The sequence below is a fragment of the Rhinolophus sinicus genome, linkage group LG03 (genome assembly GCF_036562045.2).
Source record: "Rhinolophus sinicus isolate RSC01 linkage group LG03, ASM3656204v1, whole genome shotgun sequence".
NCBI classification, from domain to species: Eukaryota; Metazoa; Chordata; class Mammalia; order Chiroptera; family Rhinolophidae; genus Rhinolophus; species Rhinolophus sinicus.
Genome location: NC_133753.1, coordinates 175271967 through 175294521, shown reverse-complemented (window position 1 = coordinate 175294521; position 22555 = coordinate 175271967). Strand labels below are relative to the sequence as shown.

Below are 22555 nucleotides of genomic sequence, written 5' to 3'. Positions count from 1 at the left end.
ACTTGGAAAAAAGTCCTGGAAGTACTCACTGTACCCCAATAAAGTCCTGTTCCCCTTCCCCATAAAATCTTTAAAAAAAAGAAAAAGGGAAATATAAACAGTTTTAACCTAAATGAGAATTCTCATTTGTATGTAATAAACAATTCAAGTACTTACCTTACTAATGGCATTTTTTGCATTATATGTAGCAAAATAGGGTTGTTCCAAAAGCCACAGGGATGTAAGAATGGCAGCTGAAGAGGTCTTGACACGAATAACAGGGCTGTACTCACAGGATGACTCAGAGAGACTAGGCTCACACAGCATTCTTCTATCAGACCATCTTATCATCCACTCCAGCAGCCTTCTTATGCTGCCAAATGTGCTATTCAATGCTAGAGGAAGATCTTCCTGAGGGGTAATATCATTGCTTTGAATTGCTTTGAAAATACACCTTGTAGTTTTAATGGATTTGGGAGTCCAAGAAGTATGGTTCGACACTCTCTGGATTAAAGGTTTCTCTGCGTTGTCATCTTGTATTCTGTAAATTGACTTTTGTTTTAAACCAAACAGTCCACTCTTCCCTTCATTTTTATTAACTTCATTCAAAGGGTTCTCTAAAAAAGGTCTGCTCCCTTGATTAACCGTGACTGAAGCTGGACGTGCCTGGCTTTCTGATTTTTCAGCCTCATGTGACTCCAGAGCAACGGCAAAGCAGGAGCCAGCTCTAAATACATTCTGGCTTTTGGTTTTGCCCTGACGTCGTTTCAATGTTGTATGCACATCAAAAAGTAAAGAATTAAGTTCATGTTCTTTAAGATGTCCAGAAAAACTGGTTAGAAATGGAATGCCAGGATCCTTAGAATCGAGTAGGTCTCTTTCAAGAACATAACTCAAGAAAAGATCAAGGAATTTAATATATTCATCATCATCACGTTCAAATTCCCAAACTCCTATGACAGGAAGTGCATTTTGTAATAACTTTCCATGATCTTCTTTTCTTTCGGGGTTTTCCTTCTGATTACATATTTTCTTTTCATTGTTGGGCTTATCAATCAGTGTTAATTCCATGTGATTTGGAGCATTTCTACAGCAAAACAAAGTTGGAAAAGGCAAGATTAAAGATCACTTAATCAATAAAACATCTTAGAATTTATAAAAATTCTCTCCACTGATTAAGTCATTTTTAAATGCCTCAATTTCCTATCTTTCAAATGAGGGGGTTGGTCTAAATGATATCTAAGTGTTTACTAGAGCTGAAGATTCTGAATCTAAAAAACACAACATTAATAGCAAAAGGGAAAATTTGTGTTAAGAGAGATAAAATGTGTTCACAGAAATTTCCTTATTAAAAAATCATGAATTTTTTTGGGGAAAAAAAAAAGTCCTCTAATAATAGGTCAGAATACAAAGTCAATAGGGGAAAAAAAAAAAGTCCTCTAATAATAGGTCAGAATACAAAGTCAATAAAATCACAAGCCACCAATACACATCTTAGTTTATGGTTTGTTTCTGTATTGCGTCTGCCCCTTTCAGTTTATCTGTACAATGTGCAACAAACAAGCAGGGCCGCCCTCAGAATTCCTTAGCATACAAAAGTTGGGAATTTTTAAAACACTTTCTACTGCTATTAAACCTGTTGGGCAGGTACCGTAACTGCCAACCATAACTATTTTTAAATCTGTTTTCTTTCAACATGTTTCCTAGGGCAGAACACAGATCCTAGTTTCCTCAGTAAGAGAAATAAAAGGTTCCTGCTAGGCACCTGGGCTGACGTGGTGATGCCTCTTCCTATTAAATATGCACAATAAGCAGCCCCCAGGGTATGCCTGTGCTAACATCAAAGTTGTTTGGTGAAACACACCCACCACTTACAATACTATTAGATATGGTTTAAGCAGATGTTTAAAGTAGATGGGATTATTTCACTTAAGCAAGATGGGAAGTCATGGGAATAAACTGCACTGCAGATACTAGGGTTATAAAGAAAAAAATCTGCTCAAATCAGAGTAACAGCACTTTAAATGATAAGCAAGAATCTCTCAACAACTTATGGGCAAGTTTCAAAAACGAGTGTGCAATTTCTTTCCCTGGAAACTTAAAAATAATATAGCTAACCCGAAACTCTACATGACTTAAGTGTAAAGATTACCGAAAAAACTAAAAGTCCTCCAGGGAACTCTAGAATTCTATCTGTTCATTTGATTTTATATTTTCAGGTGAAAAAATTATTTCGTATTTGAACAATATTTTTAATGGATTTTCAAATGTACAGTGTCACTTCACATTCCTAACATCCTTGTGAGTGGGGCACGTAGCACTGACCATTCCCACTGTTAACAGTACAATGAGTGAGGTTGCTGGGACTTGAAATGAATTCATCAGTTGCATGAAAATATTGAAAACGTTGTTTTCCAAAGAAAGTGCATGCTTGCTATTAAGAGCTCTCAACGGTACCTTTGACAGAAAAGCATCCTACTTTTTTCTTCAACCGACTGAGCTTCAGAGACGGTATCTGCTGTGTCAGCATCACTGTGGGCCAGGGAATTCCCCAGTTCTGTGAGTGTGCTCCTGCTCAAACTAGTCCCCAGGGAAAACCTGTCAAAACCTGGAACTTCAGCTGGTTTTTCTTCTTCAATTGGTTCCCATACATTCATCTCAAAAGAACCTATATTTCTCTGCACACGTTTTAGGGCTTTCACCCTGACTTTATGGGTAGAATGCATGATAACAGACATCATTTCCTCAGTTTGAGGACCTAGAAAGAAAAGAATGAAAGGCTTTACAGTTCATTAAAATGTTTCAACTCAAGACATAAGGGAACCCAATTCTGATCCTTCCTGGGGACATGAAATCTAACTGAAAACTAAGACTTATTTCCACACTCTTACAGATCATGCTTTCTTCAGTATTCGTTAGAAAGCTATGGTCCATACTTTATGCAGAAGCTAGAGAAGGTCCATCAAAGAACAATAAAAGGAACAGGACCCAGACTCTATAAAAAAGTGTACCCTGGGGAAAAAAATTAAGTAGTAATTTAACTACCTCAAAAAGCAGAAGGATAATTATAAAGAGAATCACTAACGTTTTTTCGATTCCATCGGAGTGATAAGAGAAAAATAAGTATAATTTTAGCCAAAGAAACAAAGACACATTTCTAACTTCAAGTAATGGGAAACAATAGGAAGGAAAATTTTTCAAGGCTGCCTATAGAGAAAATTTTAAACATTATTAATACATAAACAGGACATTTTAGAGGATATCAAAAAGTCTTAAGAAAAATATAAATCACAAATATAACATAGTATATTAATAAAATAATGTGCAATCATAGGACATAACCAGAAAGACTAAATTACAGTTCTTAAAAAGCGGGTAATTTAAATTCTTTAAAAATCCTGTAACATTGTCAATGTACTTAATGCCACTGAAATATACACTTAAAAATGGCAAGTTTTATATTATGTATATTTTACCACAATAAAAAAAAAATTTCCACGAGGTCATCTTGAATGTATAGGATAAAATTAGAAGCTTAAAGAAAGGGAGAGGAAGGACACTAGTTTTCAATACAGTATCTACATTATGCAAAGCACTGTGTCCTCCTTTTACATATTTTATCTTACTTAATCTCCTTTCAATACACATGCATAAAGCAGGTATTAATATAGTCATTTTACAAACAAGGGAATGAGGCTCAGAGAGACTGAAAAACTTGCCTACGGTCACAGTTACTAACTGACAGAGCCACGACATGAAGCCAACTTCTCTGGTTCCAAAGCAACAGAACTGGTGCTTCTTTAATGGGGAAGTGCTTCTGCCTTTTCAGACTCCTATCTCCAAGGAAAGGAGACACGCATAAAAACACAAGCACTGGAAAATAAATGCGATCAAGACAAAATGAGAATCTTCAGCAATTTATCAGATTTCTAAGAAATGACAAAGAATACCTTTCACCACATAGTGTCTGAGTCTCTGTTGAAGAGAGTGATATTTTTCTCTTAAAGGAACCCTTATGTCCTCAGGATTAGGAAATGCTTTCACAAAAATTTCTGCTACCTTCAGAAAAATTAAAAAATGAATATTATGAGCAACATCATTCTTAAAACAAAATAAAAATCCTTCAAAGTCTCTAATTATGATTTAGTTTATTTCCACCTACATTCACATTACCTTTCTGATTGGTGGCAGTTCTCCAATAAGGCTCAAAATTAGATCCTGAATAAGTTCTTCAATATTGAAAAACCGAGAGAAGGGTAGCATTCTATAAGCCCATTCCACAGCACTGAGACAGTTCTCAACCATACAGGAATCAAACTCCACTTCGAGGTTCTAAATAGATATTGAAAAAATTAATTTCTCTTTAGATGGACAGACTAGAATGAGTTCAACAGAAAATTTTGCTACAAACAGTAAAATCTATCAAGCAATAATTCCATGAGTAATGCTTGTTTATTTTTCTTATTCTTTTGCAGGTAAATACCTTCTTTCCCTCCACATGTTCTCTTGCTTTCTGATATTGCCTGCAACAATAGGATAACTTATCACGGATATGCAGCATCCAACACAAAGCACAAAGTTCTCTGAAGCAACCTAAATTAGAAATACAAATACGAAAGAAGATTGCATGAGTATGTACATTAATATTATAATAACTTCACTACTGCTGCTTTTTTTTTTTCAAAATAAATGTCTTTATTTTTTTTATTATAAAAGAAACACATGCTCATTGTCAACAACTTACATAAAAGTCATGGAGAGCCTTCCAGAATTTTCATGCATGTTATTCTAGAATATTTTATGAATGTCATTTGGATGAAAATATTGAAAACATTTTTTAAGAGTAAATATCCTACTCTATTTACTAGTAGTTTACTTGCTTTAAACTTCACAATATACCGTAAATCTTTTTTTTTTTTTTTTTTTTGCCCCTGCCCCCCAGTTTTTAAGCCATTGTTTCTCAGTCTAGGTGTAGGGCGCAGCTCTCTGGCGGATGCTGGTATTATGAGCCTTGCGCTCCACCCACTGAGGCAGTCTCGGTCGCCGATCCTCAGTCGGTGGTGACCTGCTGCTCACGGTAGCACACATCAGCCCATGGTAGTACATGGCAGCCCATGGCAGCCCAGCTCCAGGGAGAGCCATTGTTCACAGTGGGAACAATGTGGGAATTAAAACAGAGGACTTCGGTGTTAGGAGCACAGCGCTGCAACTGCCTGAGCCACCAGGCAGCCCTGTAAATCTTTTTAAGACAATACATAGTTCTACTTAATATTATATAATTAATTTATTTGGAAAATCACTTATAGATAGGCATTTAAGTTTAAAATTTTTCTTAAACATAATTTTCAATATCAAACAATTTTTGTTATTTGAAGCAACACTAGTCCACAAAAATATATAAAAACATATTACTCTGTTTTGCAACTAGCTTTTCCTCTTCACCTAATGTATGTATCTTGGATATCTCTCCATGGTGGAAATATATATATATTTTTATTTTATATATATATATATATATATATATATATATATATATATATATATATATATATATATATACTGTCTTTTCATTGCCAGTATAGTGTTCTGTTATATGGAAACTTTCCCAATCAAATGTAAAATATATTGTTATTAATATTTAGGGCTAATTTCTAAGCAAGCAGTTCATTTTGGACAAACCTATTGCTTTAATGGAAACTTCATCAAGCTTGTGATCGCCAGTTGCTCCAGGTCGAAAGAATGTTACACCTCCTTTACAGTAATTAAGTAACGACTGAGGGAAAGGACTCAATGAAGGAAGGGACCCTTTCATTCGAATCTAAAAACAAAGAATGATAGAAAATGTAAATTAGCAGTGATATAAATCAATTTTTTAAGGAAACTATAAAGCAACCAATAAGGCAGGTAAGAAAAACCATAGAGAATGGTGAACAAGCATGGTCCCTTTACTATGTAAGAAAATACTCCTGAAATCAGCTATACTACCTGCTGGCTAGGCTGTGGAACATTCTGTTTCTGAAAGATGCCTTCATTCCCTGGATCATGGCCCTTTTCAAAGCCAGCAGGGTGAGTTGTGTCCTCAGTCTTCTAATCTCCCCTTCTGCCTTATTTCTCGGCCCCTCCTTTTCTACTGCATGTCACTGACCGATTCTTCTGCCTCTCTTTTAAGGGCTTTTGTGTTAACATTGGACCCACAAAAATAAACCAGGATAATCTCCCTATTTTAAGGTCACCTGATTAGTAATCTTAATTTCATCTGTAAAGAACCTTCTGGTCAAATTAAAGCAGTATCTAGATGTGTTTGAATAACCAGGCTAGAAGAATCCTATGAGCATCTTTAGAATTCTGCCCACTACTTGCACCAGGCTTTAATCTCTCATAATTTATTACTAGCAAAAATGGTTTACAAGGAGGAATGTCTTTAGCTGTGTTGCTAATTTTAAGGGAATCCACACAGTCTTTACATGCCAGCTGAGTTACTTAAAACTGGATTAAGTGATATTATTGTCAGGAGTTGGTAAGCTCAACCTTTCATGCAACTATAATTTACAACTTCAAGTAAATAGTTTTCTACAATAAACAATTTTTAAAATGAAGTTTCCTATAACAAACATTCAGGCTCAATAGATCCTGAAACTATTGAAACAAGCCTTTCTATAATACAGGAAAACTCTGCCCTCCTTAAGTAAAACTACTTAAAATAACTTTGGATGAGAAGATCTAGAATAAATGTAATTTTAACTTATATTTTCAAATCTTTGAGAAAATGTCACAATTGTAAGTATTGGTAGATATTAGTACATTTAAATTACTTAGCATAGCACTTAAATGACTGAGACATCTCCATACCTTCTGCATGACTTTTCTGGCCCATCTCAACTGCAAGATGTACCACTGTGCTACAGGAAAAGAACACCGCGCTGCCCGGAAGAGCAGGAGAACACGTTGAAGGATTCCAGACAGCTTTTGGCGATTATCTTTTTCAGCTTTTAAAAGAAGATCACCACCATCTTCCTGAAGAAAATAAATCAGTTTTAATAGCTAGTAATACAAAAATTTTAAATGTTAAAGTGAAAATAAAGATAGTGCTTCTCAAACTAGAATGTTCCTGGAGATTTATAAAGAAAAATTTGAGGCATGGCCTCAGAGATTTCAACTATAGCTATTTCTAGTGTCAAGCAACCATTTCTCTCCCCTCAGACAATGTAAAGGACCTAATTGACCCTAATCCCAAATCTTTGCCTACGACAGCTAAAGGCCACCACTCCTGACTCCATCTGTGGAATGTTGCAGAGAGCTTCTTTCAAGGAGAATGCCTTTTTCCTTCCTTTCCCTGGAAAAATCCTACTCATATTTCAGTGTCACCTCCTCTGTGAAGTCCTCCAACTCTGCTACGACGCCACTTTGCTCAGACTTCCATTACAGCTTTTACTAATTTACTCTGTACTGATTTATGTATCTGTTTCTCACTACATTGAGAACTACCCAAGAGCAAAGGCTTTGAGATACACATTTGTATTATCATAGTGCATAGAATAAAACCCAACATGTAGTAGCATCCAATAAATGTTTGTTAAAAAAACACTATTCAAGTCAGTAGCTAAAGATTAATTTCCCAGAAAATTAGATAATATGTTGTAAACATTTGCTTCCCCAATGTCCTCCTATCATTGCCACTTTTTAATTGCGCTCTGTTTTTATTGGGTATCTGCCCTTCCCCTACACAGCCTACCTGATCCAGGGAGAACTGATCCCACATCCCCAGCTTCCAGGGAAGATGCTAATTGATTGCCAAGCAGCACCTACCTTGCATTGCCCCCAGCCAAGGTAATGGATTCAAGGATAGGCAAGTGACCTAAGTCAGTCTCAGAAGAGTGTCTCTCAGTACTGCTTCGAATGCTGGGAGAGAAATACTTTTACTCTTTTTCTTTCTCCCTTCCCTTCTCCCTCTGGACATGGACAAGGTGGCCTTAGAAGCTGCTGGCAGCCATTCTGCTCCCACAAAGGGAGCCAGCCTTCAGCCGAAGCTGATATCTTCGAAAGCAAACTAGAAAGAAAGAGCCCATGTCTTTGGTAACATAACTGAGTCCTACCTCTGGCTCCTCAATTATGCCAGCCAGTTTTGACCAAGTTTTCTACTATGTGCTTCCAACCCAAGGGGTTCTAATTGATACAGAATGACATTTAAGAAAAATCCTACCATTGAGGATTTTAATGAAAAATAATAAAATGAAGCACTACTAAGAATAGTAACCACTCAAACTAATAGCACAGCATACAAAAATACCTTCAGTGTGATTTTAATTTCTAAACCAATATATTGAAGACTAAGATGTGAGAGGAAAGAGGAATTACTGAGAAATACCACGGACTATTTATTCCTTACATTTGTAATATATTACATTTGAAATATCAAGAAATGAAATTTTTTAACCTATTGAAATATTAAATATAACAAATGAGAATACAGCTATAAAAAAAAAACAAGAGAAAAAACGAGAAAGATAGAAGTTGCTAATACTGAAACACTAAGTAGAAAAGAAAATACCAGAATCACTTCACAATATTAATCAAATATTAAAATAATTTAAATGTAAATAATTTACATTAACACTTTAAATCTTAAAAACAGCTAATTACAATGTTATGATTTTCAATAAGAGCAAAAGGAAAGTTCCTAAGAGGAATACAGTGTTGCTATTTATAAGACAATTGAATAGTGCAGGAGATAAAAATGATCTCTCAAAACAACAACAAAAAAAATTATTTGCCTCTTTTAAAAGAGGCAAAGTCAATGAGGTGAATAAACACTGAAATAATGTATGGCTTCTAAATTCTGACATTTGTTATCCTAAACAAAAGTCTAGTTTTTAAAATCTGGATATAGAGAAATGTCTCTAATTTTGTTTTATTATTGCAATAATTTTAACATTTGTTGAATGCTTACTATGTGTCCTAGGCCCTAAAGTAAAAGTTTTTACAGGACATCTTATTTAATCCTCACAATAATGCTATTGGAAGAACTATCATCATCTGCATTTTACAGATAAGGAAACTTAAACAGCAGTTAATTACATTACCCAAGATTCCACAATTAATAAACAGCAAAGCTGGGATCCGGAAGTCTGTCTTCAGAGCTTGCATTTTAGCTTGAAGATTATTATCAGGTTGATTATTTAAAAATTGGGCAAAATCATGTCAACTTTAAAGTAACTGAAAGATGAAATGCTAAGCTTACTTCACTAAGAATAGCTGGTTGTGGACAATATAATGGAGGAGCTGGAAGATACAGGCCGACCGGCACTAAGCCCCACAGTCTCTTACTGAAGTCCTTGGCAGAGGTCATCAGAAGCTGAAAGGTCTCTGAGAGAATATCTGCATCGGCCATCACTGCTGCTTTCAGCACTTCTTGCACTGAACCGAACAGCAGATTTGCATCTTCCTCTTCAATGGGATCTACCAAATACAAAATTAGATAAAATAGCTAAACTTTATATTATACTTCTTATGCTACTTCATAGGATGAAATCTTGTATCTGAAAAGCTGATCATCAAAAGTGAACATATTGGCTGACATGAAAAGCATCCAAACTTCTAGAGAGAAATTTAACAACTATTCTGTTACTTTAGGATTAAAGGCAATCAGAGCACAAGACTTTCCCCAGTATTATACAAGATACTGTAATAAGAACTATATAATAAAAATACTCTTGGAATACAGTCATGAGTCAAAAACAATGAAAAAATATTAATAGGAGAAAAATGTCAAGAAAGACACCAAAATAACATAAAACATTATATGAAGGCAGTAGGATAATTTTTTTTCTTTTTCTTAATAGTCAATCACAGTCCTTTTATAATAAAATAAAAATGACTTATAATATGAACCTTAAAAAAGAAAAATACAAAATGGTCATACAGTATAACTTCAATTATGTAAATATCGACGTGTCCCAAGAGGCATAATGCAAGGGGATGCAGGTGGCAGAACTGGAGACGTAGGAACGTCTATGTTAGGAAGTCATATTCCACTCCTCCTCTCAAGAGGTAGCCACTATCCAGAATTTGGTGTGAATACACTGGCACTCCTATTAGACATGTGTTGTGTTTTCCTATTTTATACTCTGTAAGGTTTAACTTCTCTTTCATATTTTCCATCTCTTTTCTCTACTCCTATTTTGTATATATGCATTTTTATCTCTCTCTCTCTCTCTCACTATATATGTATAGTGTGTATATACATATATGGAGAGAGAGTTTAAATTCATCTTCAGTTCATTAACCATCTGCTGAGTTTTTCATTTTTAAATTGGGTCACTGAGGTATAATTTACATACACTAAAAGTCATCTTTTTTAAGTATAATGAGTTGTGACTAATCTATACTGCCCTGTAAGAACATTCCCATCACCCCAAAAAAGTTCTCTTTTACCCCTTTGTTGTCAATTCTCCCCTTACTCCCTGGCAACCACTGACCTGTTTCTTGTCCCTATAATGTTGCCTTTAATAAAATGTCATATAAATGGAATCATACAGTATGTAGTCTTTGTTTCTGACTTTCATTCAGCATACTGGTTCTGCGATTCACCCATGTTGTTGCATGTTATCAGCAGTTTGTTCCTCTTTATTATTTATTATTCCATTGTACAGATATATTTCAATATGTTTATCCATTCACAAGTTGTGGGCATCTGGGCGGTTTCAAGTTTTTGGCTATCATGAAAAAGCTGCTAAGAAAAGTCATATACATGTCCTCGGCTGGACATGTTTTATTTTTCTTGGGTAAATACCTAGGGGTGGAATCCATTGAGTTTTTATTTCCTCTTTGTTTGTGACTCATGGAAATTTCCTTTAATTTCTTTAAAGCTTAGCCTTTAAGTGTGTATTTTTATATTTTATATAGAACGCATTTTATCTATTTTGGGAGATCATCTGAAACAACATATTGCCAGACCTAGCTCAGACTTGGAATTTTTCAGTCATTTTTTTCAAAACCAACTTTCATGTAGTTACATTATCTTTTCATTTACTAACATTTACTACAGAAAAAAAAAAAGAGAGAACATGACAGAAAATCATCAAAGAAAAGTTTTCAATTCTGAGTTCTTTCCAGAAAGAGAAGTTATAATTAGTAAGTTCTAGGAATCTAGAGTTAGAAGTCTCACTCCCTAATGGAGAATAGCACTAATGAAAACAAAGGGTCCCACAGTAATCCTGGTTTTATCATTATATACACAACTTTAAATAACTGAGTTCATTACTTTTTGTCTAAATTCCTCCATCTATAAAACAGACAAATTTTATAGGCACCTGGGTAAAATCTACGTAATATTTATACTTAATTTTGTAATACCACTTTGAACTTTTCAAGTTAAAAACAAAACCAACTCTATGATTTATGCACTAGGTGAGAGTTGAACTAAATACTTCTAACTACCCTTCCGTGTCTGAGATTCGATGATTATATGACTACAAAAGAAAATAATCCAAATGCAGCAAAATACAACTAGTATAAAGCTATATATGGAAAACTGGAATATGATTCAGTAATTGACCACTGTGTTTGAGCTGGCATCAGTTTTGGATGCTCCCAGGATTAAAAATAAATAGCATATTTTTGTATTTGCTAATCTTATTTCAAAGTGTTAACATATTTGTGGGTGTTTATAAGCTTTATAAATTTTATTTTTTTATTTATTAAATTTATTGGCAATACATTAGTTAGTAAAATTATATAGGTTTCAAGTATACATTTCTATAATACATCATTTATATATTAACCTGATATATGTATTAGACCATATGTAGGTAACACACCTGTAAATTGTTTGTATTTTGAGCCCATTTCATTTTTTGCTTCCAAAGATGCTGGCTGACCTAAAAAACATTGGAGTTTTTCCTGGAAAATCTGTGCTGGAGTCATAGTTAATAGTAGATTCTGACTCTTTCTCTTGAACCTAAAACACATCAAATTAAGGGAAATTAATCCAAATTTTGAAAAGAATCATGAAATTTTAAGAAACAGTGAAATTCACTCTTTGTCTCTCTCCTAAATATAGGATGAATAATCAAGGAAATACTGCATTAAGAAGAGTTTTAAGGCTCTTCACGATTATGGTCCTAAAATATCTCCCCATCCTTATTTCCTACATATGAGTACATACTCTGTCCAAACTGAACCAAACCTGTTTTGCCGTATGCCTTTGCTCGTGTTTGGAATGTTCTCTCTCCCTAGAGCTACTCAGTTTGTCAAGATCCTGTCTTCTCCTTAATGCCCGTCTCAAATGACATTACTACATAAAGTATTTCCTGTCCTTCCCTCACTTGGTATTATTGCTCTCCTCACTGTACCACTGGCACTTTTCTTACCATGCTATGTAAATTACAATGTTTTGTCTTATTTTCTCTATTAAACTATAAATGCCTTAAGCATAGAAACTATGTACCGTTTAAGTTTATATCCACTAATATACTTGGCATAGATAGAGCTTGGTAACGAGAGGTTACATAATAAATATATGCTGAATTATTGAAGTGAAGCATATAAAAGGCACAGCAATACCATAATATCCAAAAGTTAAAATACAGAGATAAGTTTGATTAGCTTAAAATTCAAGTTCTATTTGGTATGGACAATGGATTCTCCCATTGACTATAAGCCCTTTGAGGGCATTACTAACAAATAAATGTTCTAAATAAACATTTTAATACAAATAAGTATACCGCTGAGCTGTCCAACACAGAACCCACTAGTTATATGTAGCTATTTAAATTTAAATGAATTAAAATTAAATTGAAAATTCAGTTCATTGGTCTTACCAGCCACATTTCAAGTGCTCAATAGCTATGCGTGGATAGTAGCTATCACATTGGACAGCTCATATAGAATATTGCCATCACGGAAGAAAGTTCTACTGGACAATGCTGAACTAAAAATTCCACAAAATGTGTAAATGAAGAGAAATAAACATTTCAGATGACAGTATTACACTATTTCTTAACTTAAGATTGCCCAAGAATACATACCTCGTGAAATTGCTATCTAGTTTACAGAACAGTTGGAAGGCCACACCAATTGAAACAGATGTCTTCCAGTCTCCAAGTTTATGTGCCAACCACACAGCTTCTGGAACCAGGCCACCAATAAATAGTAATTCAAGGGCATATTCAACTGTCCACACATTAGAAAGATTCTGATCTCTAACAACACTGGCCACCTTAGAGTGTTGCAGAGGAATAAATCGTAAGGATTGCTCTGTGAGTAAATTAAAGAAAATGGATATGACAATTACATACATCAGAATTCACACCTCCTTACATGAGTACATATATATCTCTTCAATGAGTATTTTCAATACAAAACCACAACAAGGAAGATACTAACAAAATGGGCTAAAATAATACTTAACATATCCTAGAATCGTTTTTTTTAATACTAAAGAATGTGCCTCATTAGTGGATCATGAAGCAAATGATAACATTCTTAAAAAAATGAAACAGCACAGAGTAGACAGAGAAACAGAAGAGACAGTATCAGAGTACATTAAGCAAAATAAAGGTAAATACAGTTTAGTGAAACTTTTGTGTCAAATATAAACATACTTACACACTTAAATGTACTGGGTCACAGTACAGAGTTTATTATTGTGGCTGCCCTGAAATACATGCCTATTTATCCTATGAGATTATGACATCTGGGGAACAGAGACTGCGTTTTCCCCGATTCTGCATTCCTCATAGTGTCATGCAATAAAAAAGTAATTTGAGGTAAATCAAGCACATTAAGTGTCCAATATACTAGTGTTTATAAGAAAGTAGAAAAGTGTGATGTTCAGTAATCCTGACTAACCGACAAGATCTTAGTCTAGCCTGGGATTAAATACAAAGGGTAATATCCTTCTCCGTAGCCTTCTACATACCTTTCCCTTATTGAAGTAACTTGAATAAGTAACTTGAAAATATGATGACATAACTGTTACTTTTTAAAAACACATATTGCTAAGATTTTCACTCATTCATTCAAAATAAAATTGGTAAATGATACATGTGGGTTTCTGCTCGCTGAAATTAGTTTCTCATGTGTCCTACATGGGCTCTGCCCACACAAGCACTATCATTTTATTAGCTCTGACAAACACATTGGATAGAAATAAAAAATTTAGTCAATCACTTGAATGCTTGATTCTGCATGGGCAGAGAGGAGATTAACTAAAATTTTCTTACTTTTTTATTCACTGAGCAAAGCACTGTACTATTAAAAGAACTCGAACAATTTAATTTTCTGAAAAATTTGTATACATGTTTATCTCCATGAGGGCAGGGCAGTTACTCAGCACATATTAGGTACATTTTTGACCCCATTAATGAAATGATTAAACAGAACAAAGTAAATGATCCAAATAAAATTATAAAAGTTTTACCAACGAAATTAAACTCAATAAAAGAAAATCAGCATACTCAAAATTTGTTAAATTTCCATATTTTTACATAAATGCAGGTGGCAGCCTTTTTACTTTAAAAATGAAAATTTTATAAGTGCCAATTTGTCCAAAATTTGTGATTAAAATCCATATTCAATAAAAATAAATCCAAGCAAATACCTTTCTCAGATTTTATTCATTCACAAGTAGTCATTGAGCATTCCCTGTGTGTCAGACAGCAAGCTATAACAGTATTATTTCCATAAAATAATGATCACTGTACAATGTGATTTTAAACACACTGTGCAAAACAAGGTGAGGAAATTATTTACTATATTACCTGTTTTAATATGAAGGGGAGGAAGGATATTCACATTGTGAGGTGGCAAAATGCAAAGAAGCTGATTGGTGAAATAGGCGGCCATGAACCGAGCCATGGACTGGATAACTCTCACGGCTGCCTCAGGATGGACATTTCCAGTCATTCCAGACACACACTGAGACGTCCCAGGATCTAAGGGATACAGCACGTGACCAAAGGAGATTCCAATTCAACTATCAAAATGTAGTAATTTTTAAGAGCCCAACATTATACAAGAAAATCATAATTAAAATTTTGTTCTGGGATGAGCACCCACGGCCTCTACAAGCTAATTTATAACAGGTATCTATACTTCTTGAAGACAATAGAACAAAAATAGTTAGCTCATAAGTATGAGCACATACACTTAGGAACTGTTTATGACTTTCAGTTACTAGTTTATTTAAAAACATGGAGGGATCTATACAAAACAAACCACCAGCCATGGTGGACCTGCAAGCTTGGTATTTCATTGTTTATTTTCCCTTCTTCCTTCCCTTTCCAATTTTTTTTCTTTGATGAAGGAAGCAAAGCTTAATACAAAGATAATCTGGAAAGCATCAGAACAGAGATTTTCAATGCTTTTTTCTGTACCATCAGATCTTGGAATTATGATATATTCCCATTAGTAAGAATGGCTCACTATGATGATTCTTTTGGGAGGTAGGAACAAAAGGAATGTGTGCGGTGGAGGGAGAAGGTGGGGGGCGGTATGCGGTAACTTACATCTGGATTCCTGAGGTCATTCTGATATAAACTAACAGGAGCAAATATGTATCATCCCTATTTGAGAACCAAAACTCAAAATATAAACTGGCATTCAAAAACTGGAAATAGTTAAAAACTATTAAATATATAGAAATACTAAGTTAGCATTACTTTTTATGAAATTTATGGCCCCAACAATAGCAAAACATCTTTCTTTCCCAGAAGTCACTTGGTACATATTCACCAGAATATTAGTTCTATATGTGTATGGACCATTTCTATCTTGTCACTATCTACCCTAGTACCTACCACTCCACCTCTCATATAGCAGGCACTCAAAAGTAGTGTTAAAAATTCATATATATATAAAGGGGATCTTGAGAATATTTTATGAGCCTGCAAGCAGTATTTTTCATTTGGTCACTAAAAGTTTTAAAAAAGCCATACTATTTCTTCCCATTAAAGTTAAAAATATATGGGTAAGAATTTTTTCTCTTGGTAAAACTTACAGTAGGAAGTATACAAAGGCAAGATTTCCAGGAATGTTAATCATGAAAAACTCAGAATTTAATTGGGAGCAACTTGATTCTAAAACATACTGTCGGGGCCGGCCCAGTGGCTCAGGCGGTTGGAGCTCCATGCTCCTAACTCCAAAGGCTGCCAGTTCGATTCCCACATGGGCCAGTGGGCTCTCAACCACAAGGCTGCCAGTTCAATTCCTCGAGTCCCACAAGGGATGGTGGGCAGCGCCCCCTGCAACTATGATTGAACACGGCACCCTGAGCTGAGCTGCCGCTGAGCTCCCGGATAGCTCAGTTGGTTGGAGCGCATCCTCTCAACCACAAGGTTGCCAGTTCAATTCCTCAACTTCCACAAGGGATGGTGGACAGCACCCCCTGCAACTAAAACTGAACATGGCACCTTGAGCTGAGCTGCCACTGAGCTGCTGGATGGCTCAGCTGGTTGGAGTGCGTCCTCTCAACCACAAGGTTGCAGCAAGGGATGCGCCCCCTGCAACTAGCAATGGCAACTGGACCTGGAGCTGAGCTGCGCCCTCCACAACTAAGACTGAAAGGACAACAACTTGACTTGGAAAAAAGTCCTGGAAGTACACACTGTTCCCCAATAAAATCCTGTTCCCCTTCCCCAATAAAATCTTCAAAAAAAAAAAAAGATAAAAATAAAATAAAAAATAAAAGATACTGTCAACAGAGTAAAACTGCATCAATTCCGAAGTAAAATTTGAAAGCGTAATTCTGTATGTGGGACAGTGATGATGTTAATAATGGCAACCTTATACAATAAAAATTAAAACTATATATAGTTGATTAGGTAAGTGTGCAGGAAAAGGGTAACATATTAGGCCTGGGTACTTTAAAGGCCTGCTTATAAGGTTGACCCTTAGCTGGCATCTGGGAACTTAGATTTTGGGAGGAGTCCCACCACCTTAACTGCTGACAGTGGCTCAATGGACCTGTTTGCACAAACAATGTGGTTTATACTGAATACTGCTTTCCTTCGAAGAGTACGGAATTTTAGTATGGGCTAGGCAGAGGATGCCTATGTGACCAGCCCCCAATTAAAAACCCTGAGCACTAAATCTCTAATGAGCTTCCCTGGTACACAGCATCTCACATGCGGTGTCACAATCCGTGGCTGGAAGAATTAAGTGTCTGTCCTGTGTGACTCCACTGAGAGAGGATTCTTGGAAGCTTTTGCTTGGTTTCTTCTGGACTCCACCCCATGCACCTTTTCCCTTGGCTAATTTTGCTTTGTATCCTTTCATTGTAATAAATGACAGCCATGAGCACAGCTATATGCTGAGCCCTGTGAGTCCTCCCTGGGAATTCACTGAACTTGGGGGGTAGTCTTGGGGACCTGACCTAGTAGAGATATGCTTGATATATTTTAAACAATCATCATTAAAAACTAAAACAAATACATTACTCTAGGTTCAACTTATGTTGAAAGTTAAATCATTTAATTACAATACTGCTAAAAAAAATGAAGACTATCCAATCGGTTAAAAAAAAAATCACACATAAAAGTCTTTTGCTCATACAGCTGGCAGAACTTTCTGGAAGGCAACTTGACAGTAAGCCTCAAAAGTTTTAAAATGGTGGATTCTCTTTGGTTCAGGAACCTCATTTCTAGAAATTTGTCCTAAAGAAATTATTAGTAATACTTGCAGAAATTTACACTGCAGCATTCATTATTTAAAACAGTAAATAGTTGGTAACAACCTAAAACGTGCAATAACGGGGAAAAAGCTTAGTGGGTTTTTTAAAAAGAGTATTATTTGCATTGAAAAGTATTCATCATAATATGAAATTTTAAAAATTTACAAAATAGAATATACAGCTCTAATAATATATATGTATAAATGTATATAGAAAAGTGGTAGAATTGTAAGTGATTTTATTTTCTTCTTTGCACTTTTCTGTATTTTCAAAATTGTCTAAAATAAACATGCATTTCTTCCATAATGAACACAAAAATCTAAAAAGATAAAAATCACAAAGAGTAAGAAATCTATTAACAAGTGGCTGAAACCACATAAAACTAAGTTGGCTCCATTTAGAAAGTCCTGATACATTGGGCCTTTCAGACACATTCATATGCGTAGTATACATCTAATGGTCTGTGACCCTATAACCACTATAAATACGTTATGTGTTCATTCATATACAGAGGGTGCCAAAAGAATGTATACACATTTTAAGAAAGAAAAAACTGTATTAAAATTGTAAAACTCAATATACACTGATAATAAAGATGAATACAAGTCACGTTTGACTTCTCAAATTACAAGAGGTGCTCAAATTGGTTACCATCAGCGTAGTTTTAATAGATTTTTCCTTTCTTAAAATGTGTACAGTTTTTTGGCACCGTGTGTATGTGTGTGTGTGTGTGTGTGTGTGTGATATATGTGTGTGTGTGTATAAATGTATACACATTTTAAGAAAGGAAAAAACTATATTAAAATTGTAACACAATGAATGATGCTAGCATTCATTTGATTAATGCCATCTTTTGAGTGAACGTCATACTACACATTGCTACTGTAATTCAACTCAACTTCGAAAAGTAATGCTTAGATAACATCTCTTAAAATGTGCACATTTTGTTGGCACCCCTGTATGTATCTATATCTGTCGATACAGACACAGATATAGACATAGATATAGATATATACATACATACACACACACCAGGAGTGTACACATTTTAAGATCCATAGATATATATACACATATACAAATGTATATGTGTATATATATCTATATGCATCTTTCACTCTGGTTATTGCTTAATTCAAATGTACCTTTTTTAAAAATGGCAATCCAGATACTCTACAGACTCCTAAACAGATTTTAAAAAAGAGTCAGAATACCTCAGTTAGTGATTTTCATCACTTTACTAAACCACCTTAAGCAACAGTTAAATATAAATATATTAAGGAAAAATACTTGAGGAGTACCTAATATTTTAACAAATATGGCTGTGAGAAAACAATTATATCAGTTCAGCAGGCAATCATTGCTAAGCTCTGGAAATTTTATTTTTAAAATGTTTTTAAAAAAACGGTTCTTGCTATTGAGAAGCTGTCAGTCCAAAATTTATCATAATAGGGCAGAACAACCAACTTTTATACATAAGTAATTTCATATCTAAACCTATAAATATAAATCAGTAAGATTAAAAATACTGTATTTTAAATGCATACCTGAACTATCTTCATTTGCTTTTACGGGGAGGTGGGACCATCTCAGTACTTCTCTCACTAGCTGATCACACAGTCCTTGGGCATCATTTAAATTATAGCTGTAGAGGTGGCAGTATAAAAGAGAAAGATAATAGCGAATCTGAAGAAAACGTGTCCTTCTTCCTCCTTAAACCGGAAAGAATTAAGCTGACATTAGAAACATGTTAGCAAAGTAATGTTCTTGATCTGGGTGCTAGGTAGACACTCTAGGAGTGTTCAGTTTATGGAAATTCATCAAGCTGTACACTCATATTACGTTAACCTATCTGTATCTGTTTTAGCCTTCAATAAAAGACTTTTTAAAAACCAGGTGAGCAATACTTTGTCCTTTTTCAAGTTCTGAACAATTTTAGTTTTCTTTCACCAGGCTACAGGATGACTGAGATTTCATCCAAAGAGAGCTGCAAATCCTCATCATGTCATCTCTAAGGTCCACTAGCAACATCTATCTCAAGTACCATGGTATGAAACAGAAGGGAATGTGGTTACACACACACACACACATGAAACCATACGTATGTCAAACAGATGGTCAAAGAAAAACACTATCTAATAAGAGTTCCTGACCACTCCCTTCAAATATCTGAGGGAATTGAGGACTTAGGCTGCTGGTTGCCTGCCCCTTATGCATTCTTCCTGAGTAAAAGAATTCCAACTTCATTTTGGGGTTACAATGCAACCGGATCACAATTTCTCACTAGATGTGGCCATGTGAAAATGTGACTATGTTCTGAACCAAGAGATAATCTTGTGTAGACCTTCCAGAAAAGCTGCTTAAATTCAGCTGGGAGGTAGGTGTACCCTCTCTTGCCTTTCCTGCTTTCTGCCCTGCCTAGAATATGGAAGTGATGGCTAACAGCTCCAGCATCCATCTTAACTCATGTAATGGACTTAAGAATGGAAGCAATGCACTAGGGATGACAAAGCAGAAAAACTAAAGGTCTTTGAAACCTTAGAAACACCGAACCAGCCCCAGACTGTCAACTTCAGGCCTCTTTTCATAAGAAAGAAATAAACGTCTTTTTTTGTTGAAGCCAGTTACTCTCAGTCTCCACTACTGGAAGCCATTCTTAATGGATACAGTGGAAATCAAACTAAAAGGTCCCCAATGGAACTCAATATGAAATCTCTTCTTCATCAGAACTTCTCACCTTGAACACCACCCTTTTTCATCCAGTTGGAGAATCCCCAAATCTGAGAAGTACATTAGACTTCTTTCTCCAGATCTACTCAGTCACAAGTCCGATTGCTCAAACCTATTAAATATCTGTCAGATATGACCGCTGTTCACCAGTACTCTTGACATTGCTTTGGTTTAGGACCTCAACTGACTAATTTTCTTTTTTCTAGGTAAACCCACATCTCTACGTCACTCCTACAAATGACCCTCCACACAGTACCTACTAAAGTGATCTTTCCAAATGGCCTATATTTAAAAAGTTCTCTTTCCTACATCAAGTAGCTTAACTGATCCCACTGTCCTTAGGATAAAATCTTAATCCCTTGGCACTGTATACACTGTTCTCTATCTACCTCTCACCTTAGCTCTCACCTCCCTGTCCCCAACATCACTGACATGTATCATATAATCTAGTCTAGTTCAACTTCTTGCAGTTTACCAAATTGCCATGGTTTCTCATGCCTCTTTGCTTTTGGAATGCTATATATCCTCTGATGAACCATCCCACTACTTTAACTGGCCAATTTCTGTTCCATTTTAATTGTCAACTCCTCCAGGTTTTCCCCAGACTGATGCTTGCACTCCAGTCTCAGACTGTGTATAGTGCAAACAACATAATGAGAAAAGGGCTAGTTGTTTATGGAATCTCTCCTGCAGACTGTAGGCAACTTGTTTATTTCAGTTACTCCTAGCACCTAACACAATTCTAGGAACACAGCAGGCTCTCCATACGTACTGATTAAATAGATGAATGAAAGAAACATACAATACCACAGCAGTCAAAAATACTTTAATAATTGGCCAAATCTGACCATGTAGTAGTTGTAATCAGAGTGAGTTCCAAGGTCGCTCAGAACCTCTGTCATCTTCGTCACACCCTTAGCCCTATATCATAAAAGCTATCACCAGTTTCTAGAATCCATGTCCTTATAGTCTCATCAAAGACTCCACATAGCCTATACCTAACCCCAATAAGTCTAACTCACAGGAAATTGTTAAAATTGAATTACTTAAGGGCAGAGAGCCTTAGCTCCATGTGTCTCTAAGTCTGTAAAAGGTGGTAAACTATTTAACCAATAGTTTCTCATTTAGATACTTTCAGTCCCTCTAAATGACAAAAATTCATTAAATCTCATTTTTCCCCCATCAATAATAAATCACAAGTTTCATCACTAACCAAAAAAATGGACAGAAGGAGCCATATCTATAGATAACAGAAAAAATTCTTGGTTCGACAAATTCCAAGACTAAGAATAATTTTAAACAAGTATTTCTGACAGTCAAGGTGTCTACAATATGTATTCTATTGGAACATTAAGAAATTATGAGCATTCAGAAATTTGGAATTATTTTTATGCTCTAGAGAATGCTAAAATATGTTCTTACCAATATTATGGCAAATATTATTTTTTAACACTCCCCTACCATTTTCCTGGGTTTCTTGTAGAGCTTTCTCCCACAGTTGAACAGACTTTTCATATGATCCTAATAGGAAACACTCTTCACCTACAAAGTTTTTAACCGACAATTAGTTATGGTTAATTAAATTACTTTATAAAAATTTACTATGTTTTAAAATTCAGTGTATATAGCTCAGCCAGAAATTATTCTGAAAAATAAATAATTGCAATCAATTAATAAAATGAAAGCCCAGTTAACTATATTGCTTTTTCATGGAGTTAGAAATCGTTTATGAGATACTAACCATGAATAGATTTCAGCTCTAAGGTTTGGTTCAAGCAAACTCCAGCAGTCTGTAAGGAAGCCTGGATATGACATAGCAGGGACTTGACAGTAGATGCTTCGTATGTCATCTTTTCAGTTAACTGTCTGTCACCTTCAGGAACTCTTTGACTTAATTGTGTTTGATACCATAAAGTTTTATTATACAGCATTTTCCAGAGAACAATCAATCTGCATACAAAATCAGGTAATCATCAAAACCAAATTTCAGATAATAAGAATGAATATAGCCTCCTACTTAGCCTTTTTTTTTTGCCTGTATTCTTCACTGATGTAATAACATATACAAACTGACCAGATTTAAATATAGAACAAAGCCCACTGATCAAAAATATATATATACATATTTTTTAAATCTTCAGAAATGCATTATGTACCCGCGGTTATTTTTCTACAGTG

At 35.1% G+C, this 22555-nt stretch overlaps 1 protein-coding gene across 5 annotated transcripts in view; it reads right to left on the bottom strand.

Annotated features, from left to right (window-relative positions):
* The window catches only part of CPLANE1 (ciliogenesis and planar polarity effector complex subunit 1), a 95299-nt gene that overhangs the window by 53090 nt on the left and 19654 nt on the right, over window positions 1-22555 (bottom strand). For all 5 annotated transcript variants that reach the window (XR_012495161.1, XM_074328990.1, XM_074328987.1 and 2 more), the window contains exons 13-26: window positions 22119-22327; window positions 21839-21919; window positions 19195-19359; window positions 14739-14912; window positions 13005-13233; window positions 11796-11935; window positions 9218-9435; window positions 6829-6993; window positions 5659-5797; window positions 4463-4572; window positions 4153-4311; window positions 3930-4038; window positions 2437-2737; window positions 157-1066 (exon numbers count right to left, since the gene is read on the bottom strand). Coding sequence is in view for 4 of the 5 variants with exons in the window: in XM_074328990.1 (XP_074185091.1) it covers window positions 157-1066; window positions 2437-2737; window positions 3930-4038; window positions 4153-4311; window positions 4463-4572; window positions 5659-5797; window positions 6829-6993; window positions 9218-9435; window positions 11796-11935; window positions 13005-13233; window positions 14739-14912; window positions 19195-19359; window positions 21839-21919; window positions 22119-22327 (3109 nt within the window). In the remaining variant the exon portion in view is untranslated. The remainder of the gene's footprint in view (window positions 1-156; window positions 1067-2436; window positions 2738-3929; window positions 4039-4152; window positions 4312-4462; window positions 4573-5658; window positions 5798-6828; window positions 6994-9217; window positions 9436-11795; window positions 11936-13004; window positions 13234-14738; window positions 14913-19194; window positions 19360-21838; window positions 21920-22118; window positions 22328-22555) is intronic.